This window comes from Staurois parvus, unplaced genomic scaffold (genome assembly GCF_062004578.1).
Source record: "Staurois parvus isolate SC_StPar_1 unplaced genomic scaffold, SC_StPar_1.0 ptg000377l, whole genome shotgun sequence".
Classification (NCBI taxonomy): Eukaryota; Metazoa; Chordata; class Amphibia; order Anura; family Ranidae; genus Staurois; species Staurois parvus.
Window position 1 is genome coordinate 1,393,904 of NW_028318173.1, and position 8,252 is coordinate 1,402,155.

Here is an 8,252-nt window from a genome sequence, read left to right on the forward strand (position 1 = left end):
TTATTAGGTCCGCCTTGCTAGCACCTGGTTGGACCTCCTTTTGCCTTCAGAACTGCCTTAATTCCTGGTGGCATAGATTCAACAAGGTGTTGGAAACATTCCTCAGAGATTTTGGTCCATATTGACCTGAAAATAGTCCGAAAAAAAGAAAAATATCCAGTGAGCGGCAGTTGTGTGGCGGAAAATGCCTTGTTGATGTCAGAGGTCAGAGCAGAATGGGCAGACTGGTTCGAAGTGATAGAAACCAGTCTGCCCATTCTCTGACCTCTGACATCAACAAGGCATTTTCCTCCACATAACTGCCGTTCACTGGATTTCTTTTCTCTTTTTCAGACCATTCTCATGTCAATATGGACCAAAATCTCTGAGGAATGTTTCCAACGCCTTATTGAATTTTTTTCTCTCTTTTGGACCATTCTCTGTAATCCCTAGAGATGGTTGTGCGTGAATATCCCAGTAGATCAGCAGTTTTTAAAATACTCAGACCAGCCCGTCTGGTGTCAAAAACCATGCCACGTTCAAATCACTTAAATCCCATTTCTTCCCCATTCTGATGCTCGGTTTGAACTTCAGCAAGTCGTCTTCACCACGTCTAGATGCCTAAATGCAGTGAGATGATGCCATGTGATTGGCTGATTAGCAATTTGTGTTCCAAAGCAATTGAACAGGGGGACCTAATAAAGAGGCCGGTGAGTGTATGTACTCGGTGCAACCTCGCCTTTTATATTGTACCAAAAAAATTGGGAAATGCAATTGTGTTTCTGTGCCGTAAAATTGACTTTAGTGTATTTTTTACTGAAATTTTACGTTTCCTAGATTTTTGCTGTAAAATCGTGTAACACCAAAAACTGGGGGAATCAATGGTGGAGAAGGATCTGGGGGTCAATGGTGGAGAAGGATCTGGGGGGTCAATGGTGGAGAAGGATCTGGGGGGGTCAACAATGGAGAAGGATCTGGGGGGTCAATGGTGGAGAAGGATCTGGGGGGGTCAATGGTGGAGAAGGATCTGGGGGGGTTAATGTTGGAGAAGGATCTGGGGGGGTCAACAGTGGAGAAGGATCTTGGGGGGTCAATGGTGGAGAAGGATCTGGGGAAATCAATGGTGGAGAAGGATCTGGGGAAATCAATGGTGGAGAAGGATCTGGGGGGGTCAATGGTGGAGAAGGATCTGGGGGTCAATGTTGGAGTAGGATCTGGGGGGGGTCAACAGTAGAGAAGGATCGGGGGGAGTCAATGGTGGAGAAGGATCTGGGGAAATCAATGGTGAAGAAGGATCTGGGGAGTCAATGGGGGAGAAGGATCTGGGGGGGTCAATGTTGGAGAAGGATCTGGGGGGTCAATGTTGGAGAAGGATCTGGGGGGTCAATGTTGGAGAAGGATCTGGGGGGTCAATGTTGGAGAAGAATCTGGGGGGGGTCAACAGTGGAGAAGGATCTGGAGGGGTCAATGATGGAGAAGGATCTGGGGAAATCAATGGTGGAGAAGGATCTGGGGGGGGGGTCAATGGTGGAGAAGGATCTGGGGGGGTCAATGGTGGAGAAGGATCTGGGGGATCAATGGTGGAGAAGGATCTGGGGAAATCAATGGTGGAGAAGGATCTGGGGAAATCAATGGTGGAGAAGGATCTGGGGGGGTCAATGGTGGAGAAGGATCTGGGGGATCAATGGTGGAGAAGGATCTGGAGAAATCAATGGTGGAGAAGCATCTGGGGGGTCAATGGTGGAGAAGGATCTGGGGGGGGGGTCAATGGTTGAGAAAGATCTGGGGGAATCAGTGGTGGAGAGGGATCTGGGGGGGTTAATGGTGGAGAAGGATCTGGGGGTCAATGGTGGAGAAGGATCTGGGGGGGTCAATGGTGGAGACGGATCTGGGGGTTCTGGTAGATCACAAGCTTACTAATGGCATGAGAGAGGGATCTGGGGGGTTAATGGTGGAGAAGGATCTGGGGGGGTCAATGCTAGAGAATTATCTGGGGGGTCAACAGTGGAGAAGGATCTGGGGGATCAATGGTGGAGAAGGATCTGGAGAAATCAATGGTGGAGAAGCATCTGGGGGGTCAATGGTGGAGAAGGATCTGGGGGGGGGGTCAATGGTTGAGAAGGATCTGGGGGGTCAATGTTAGAGAAGGATCTGGGGGAGTCAACAGTAGAGAAGGATCTGGGAGAGTCAATGGTGGAGAAGAATCTGGGGAAATCAATGGTGGAGAAGGATCTGGGGGGGTCAATGGTGGAGAAGGATCTGGGGGTCAATGTTGGAGTAGGATCTGGAGGGGTCAACAGTAGAGAAGGATCGGGGGGAGTCAATGGTGGAGAAGGATCTGGGGAAATCAATGGTGAAGAAGGATCTGGGGAGTCAATGGTGGAGAAAGATCTGGGGGGTCAATGTTGGAGAAGGATCTGGGGGGTCAATGTCGGAGAAGGATCTGGGGGGTCAATGTTGGAGAAGGATCTGGGGGGTCAGTGTTGGAGAAGGATCTGGGGGGGGGGGGTCAACAGTGGAGAAGGATCTGGAGGGGTCAATGATGGAGAAGGATCTGGGGAAATCAATGGTGGAGAAGGATCTGGGGGGGGGGGGGTCAATGGTGGAGAAGGATCTGGGGGGGTCAATGGTGGAGAAGGATCTGGGGGATCAATGGTGGAGAAGGATCTGGAGAAATCAATGGTGGAGAAGCATCTGGGGGGTCAATGGTGGAGAAGGATCTGGGGGGGGGGTCAATGGTTGAGAAGGATCTGGGGGAATCAGTGGTGGAGAGGGATCTGGGGGGGTTAATGGTGGAGAAGGATCTGGGGGTCAATGGTGGAGACGGATCTGGGGGTTCTGGTAGATCACAAGCTTACTAATGGCATGAGAGAGGGATCTGGGGGGGTTAATGGTGGAGAAGGATCTGGGGGGGTCAATGCTGGAGAATTATCTGGGGGGTCAACAGTGGAGAAGGATCTGGGGGATCAATGGTGGAGAAGGATCTGGAGAAATCAATGGTGGAGAAGCATCTGGGGAAATCAATGGTGGAGAAGGATCTGGGGGGGTCAATGGTGGAGAAGGATCTGGGGGTCAATGTTGGAGTAGGATCTGGGGGGTCAACAGTAGAGAAGGATCTGGGGGGAGTCAATGGTGGAGAAGGATCTGGGGAAATCAATGGTGAAGAAGGATCTGGGGAGTCAATGGTGGAGAAGGATCTGGGGGGTCAATGTTGGAGAAGGATCTGGGGGGTCAATGTCGGAGAAGGATCTGGGGGGGTCAATGTTGGAGAAGGATCTGGGGGGTCAGTGTTGGAGAAGGATCTGGGGGGGGGTCAACAGTGGAGAAGGATCTGGAGGGGTCAATGATGGAGAAGGATCTGGGGAAATCAATGGTGGAGAAAGATCTGGGGGGGGGTCAATGGTGGAGAAGGATCTGGGGGGGTCAATGGTGGAGAAGGATCTGGGGGATCAATGGTGGAGAAGGATCTGGAGAAATCAATGGTGGAGAAGCATCTGGGGGGTCAATGGTGGAGAAGGATCTGGGGGGGTCAATGGTTGAGAAGGATCTGGGGGAATCAGTGGTGGAGAGGGATCTGGGGGGGTTAATGGTGGAGAAGGATCTGGGGGTCAATGGTGGAGACGGATCTGGGGGTTCTGGTAGATCACAAGCTTACTAATGGCATGAGAGAGGGATCTGGGGGGGTTAATGGTGGAGAAGGATCTGGGGGGGTCAATGCTGGAGAATTATCTGGGGGGTCAACAGTGGAGAAGGATCTGGGGGATCAATGGTGGAGAAGGATCTGGAGAAATCAATGGTGGAGAAGCATCTGGGGGGTCAATGGTGGAGAAGGATCTGGGGGGGGGGTCAATGGTTGAGAAGGATCTGGGGGGTCAATGTTAGAGAAGGATCTGGGGGGGTCAACAGTAGAGAAGGATCTGGGAGAGTCAATGGTGGAGAAGAATCTGGAGAAATCAATGGTGGAGAAGGATCTGGGGGGGTCAATGGTGGAGAAGGATCTGGTGGTCTATGTTGGAGTAGGATCTGGGGGGGGTCAACAGTAGAGAAGGATCGGGGGGAGTTAATGGTGGAGAAGAATCTGGGGAAATCAATGGTGAAGAAGGATCTGGGGAGTCAATGGTGGAGAAGGATCTGGGGGGGGGTCAATGGTGGAGAAGGATCTGGGGGTTCTGGTAGATCACAAGCTTAATAATGGCAAGCTGCGGGTTATAAAGCTAGCAAAATCCTCTCTTGTGGTAAAAGAGGCATAGACTCCAGAGAGAGAGATATCATACCCCCCCTCCCGTACAAATCATTAGTAACACCTCATCTGGAATATGCAGTTCAATTTTGGGCACCAATTCACAAAAAGAACATTGGGGAACTGGATGGACTTTTGTCTTTTTTCAGCTGGACTAACCATGTAACTATATGTAACAAAAAATTGGAGCTGCCACTATTTTATTTTCTAGGGCATCTGGTTTGACGTTAGGATACTTTGATTCCTAAATCTCCTTGTTTCCCCTCATTTGTAGTAAAGCCCACCTGGTTCTTCGAAGACTTGAAAAAGTCAGCAGCCACTGCTCCGGACTTCTACGAAGCGTGCACATCCAACGCCGGATAGACAACATTCCTTACCTGATCTGCCACAGCGAAGACCTGCGATCCTCGGGCTTTGTTTTGTACAGCACTTTAAAAGACAGCAAATTCACATGTGAAGAGAAAATGGTGTCCATGCCTCGGAACACTTACGGAGACTCCAAAGGCCGATAATCTTGGTCAAGAAAGCCAACCTTGCTCTGGAAAGAACTGGCAAGAGCATCGATGGTCATGCCAGGGTAACGTCATAAAGCAGCCAAGAAATTGTGAAGGCCGTATTGACTTTTATTACTCGAGGACGGAAAAGGTGCTATGGTGACACATAACTCATTTTTAAGAATCCTTAAAAAAGACCAAGAAACTTTTTTTTTAAATAAATATTTTGTTAATTCCCATGAAGAGTACCAGCAAAGCCACTACTACACCATGTACTCCTTGGACGGAGGTGTGACAAATCTTCTATTTTTTTCGTTGCCTTTTAATTTTCCAATTAGTGTGGAAATGATGCAGGGAATTTTATATTTTTTGTTTTCTTGCTTTTTGTAGTTCACTTTAACCTGCTCAGTCCTGTGCATATAGTACTACAACCGGTGTGCATTAAACATCTTCCTACAATACAAAATTGGTGTCAACTGCCTATTGTGAGGGAGGGAATGGTGTATGGAATGTTGTGTATAGTTGTAAAGCTAATGAAGACCAGTTCTTTACAAAAAATTAGCATTGGGTTGATTGGTTGCCTTGGGCCTACAGCTAATGAAGACGGGGTCTTTACAAAAATTTAGCATTGGGTTGGTTGGTTGCCTTGGGCCTACAGCTAACGAAGATAGGGTCTTTACAAAAATTTTGCATTTGGTTGGTTGGTTGCCTTGGGCCTACAACTAATGAAGATAGGGTCTTTACAAAAATTTTGCATTGGGTTGGTTGGTTGCCTTGGGCCTACAGCTAATGAAGATAGGGTCTTTACAAAAATGTTGCATTGGGTTGGTTGGTTGCCTTGGGCTTACAGCTAATGAAGACGGGGTCTTTACAAAAATTTTGCAGTGGGGTGATTGGTTGTCTTGGCTTTCCAGCTAACAAAAATGGGTCTTTACAACAATGTTGCATTGGCTTGGTTGGTTGCCTTGGGCTTACAGATAATGAGGAAGGGGTCTTTACAAAATGTTTACATCTAGTTGGTTGGTTGCCTTGGGCTTACAGCTAATGAAGACGGAGTCTTTACAAAAATTTTGCACTGGGTTGATTGGTTGCCTTGGCCTTCCAGCTAATGAAGACTGGGGCTTAACAAAAAATTTTGCGCTGGGTTGATTGGTTGCCTTGGCCTTCCAGCTAATACAAATGAGGTCTTTATAAACATTTTGCATTGGGTTGGTTGGTTGGTTGCCTTGGGCGTACAGCTAATGAAGATGGGGTCTTTACAAAATGTCTGCATTGGGTTGGTTGGTTGCCTTGGGCTTATAGCTAATGAAGAAGGGGTCTTTGCAAAAATTTTGCAGTGGGTTGATTGGTTGTCTTGGCCTTTTAACTAACATAAATAGGGTCTTTACAACAATATTGCATTGGCTTGGTTGGTTGCCTTGGGCTTACAGCTAATGAAGAGGGGGTCTTTAGAAAAAAAAATTGCACTCGACTGATTGGTTGCCATGACTTTCCAGCTTATAAAGAAGGGGTTAGTTGGTTGACTTTGCCTTACAGCTAAAAAAATGGGGTAATTACAAAAATTTTGCTTTGGGTTGGTTGGTTGCCGTGGCCTTCCAGCTAATGAAGACAGGGTCTTGAAGTCTTGAAGACTGGGTCTTTACAAAAATTTTGCATTGGGTTAGTTGGTTGACTTTGCCTTCCAGCTAATAAAAATGAGATCTTTACAAAAAAATTTCATTGGATTGGTTGGTTGGTTGTCTTGGCCTTCCACTTACTTACAGTTGTGTCCAAAATTATTCAACCCCCACTGAAATTGAGTGTTTTGGCCAGTTTGACATTGCTTTTGATCATTCAGTCATCTTGCTTACATTTACATTAAAGAGGCACTTGTAGGTCAGACAAATATAACATAACAGTTATAATGAAATAACCACAAATGTCTTTTCTGTGCTCACAGCATTATCAGTTTTATTCAACCCCCAAGTGACATTCAATCTTAGTACTTAGTACAGCATCCTTTTACAGTTATAACAGCTTTTAAACGTGAAGCATAGCTTGACACAAGTGTCTTGCAGCGATCTACGGGTATCTTCGCCCATTCTTCATGGGCAAAGGCCTCCAGTTCAGTCACATTCTTAGGCTTGCGCACTGCAACTGCTTTCTTTAAGTCCCACCAGAGGTTCTCAATCGGATTTAAGTCTGGTGACTGCGATGGCCACTCCAAAATGTTCCAGCCTTTCCTCTGCAACCATGCTCTAGTGGACTTGGAGGTATGCTTGGGATCATTGTCCTGTTGAAAGGTCCAACGTCTCCCAAGCCTCAGGTGTGTGACGGACTGCATCACGTTTCCATCCAATATCTCCTGGTACTGAAGAGAATTCATGGTACCTTGCACACGCTGAAGCTTCCCTGTACCTGCAGAAGCAAAACAGCCCCAAAGCATGATTGACCCTCCACCATGCTTCACAGTAGGCAAGGTGTTCTTTTCATCATAGGCCTTGTTCTTCCTCCTCCAAACATAGCGTTGATCCATGGGCCCAAACAGTTCTAATTTTGTTTCATCAGTCCACAGAACACTATCCCACAACTTTTGTGGTTTGTCCACATGGCTTTTGGCATACTGCAGTCGACTCTTCTTATTCTTTGGAGACAGCAAGGGGGTACGCCTGGGAGTTCTGGCACGGAGGCCTTCATTACGCAGTGTGCGTCTTATTGTCTGGGCTGAAACTTCTGTACCCACATCTGACAAATCTTTTCTCAGTTCCTCAGCAGTCACACGGGGACTTCTCTCCACTCTACGCTTCAGGTAGCGCACAGCAGTCGAAGTCAGCATCTTCTTTCTGCCACGACCAGGTAGCGTTTCAACAGTGCCCTTTGCCTTGAATTTGCGAATGATGCTTCCTAAGGTGTCTCTTGGTATGTTTAACATCTTTGCAATCTTCTTATAGCCATTGCCCTTCCTGTGAAGAGAAATCACCTCTTCTCTTGTCTTCCTGGACCATTCTCTTGCCTTCACCATGTTTGTAACCACACCAGTAAATGTCTAGAAGGAGCTGAGTATCACAGTCATTTTAAAGCTGCCTAATTGGTGCTTATTATGCTTGATTGCTGCTCGGTGACATCCACAGGTGTTTTCAATACCTGATGGAAAGCACCTGTATGAACCTCTGTTCTTCAGAGTGGTAGTCTTTAAGGGGTTGAATAATTGTGGCAATGAAGAAACCACATAAGAACCATTTACTACTGTATTACATAAACAATTGATGTCATTTTAGTTGCATTTGGGTAGTTACAACGTCCTTGTAGGATTTGATTCTGAATACAATTCCAAATGTACACTATAGTCCCTAAACCCCTTTACAGCATTGGGGGTTGAATAATTTTGGACACAACTGTATAAGATAAAAAAGCTAAGATTACATTTGCGGTTGGGGGGGTAGTAAAATCAGGTGGTTGAACTGTGTTTTTACTGCCCCCTTGGACCTCCCACCCTGAAGCTGCAGATTAATCTTTACAAAAATTTTGCATTGAGATTGTTGGTTGTCTGGCCTTTCACC

At 46.9% G+C, this 8,252-nt stretch overlaps 1 protein-coding gene across 3 annotated transcripts in view; it reads left to right on the plus strand.

Annotated features, from left to right (window-relative positions):
• ASTN2 (astrotactin 2) overlaps window positions 1-5,179 on the plus strand; it is a 521,452-nt gene extending 516,273 nt beyond the window's left edge. For all 3 annotated transcript variants that reach the window (XM_089685523.1, XM_089685524.1, XM_089685525.1), the window contains one exon: window positions 4,494-5,179. In XM_089685523.1, the coding sequence (XP_089541649.1) occupies window positions 4,494-4,731 (238 nt within the window). In that variant the 3' untranslated portion in view covers window positions 4,732-5,179. The remainder of the gene's footprint in view (window positions 1-4,493) is intronic.
• The last annotated feature ends 3,073 nt before the right edge of the window (window positions 5,180-8,252 follow it).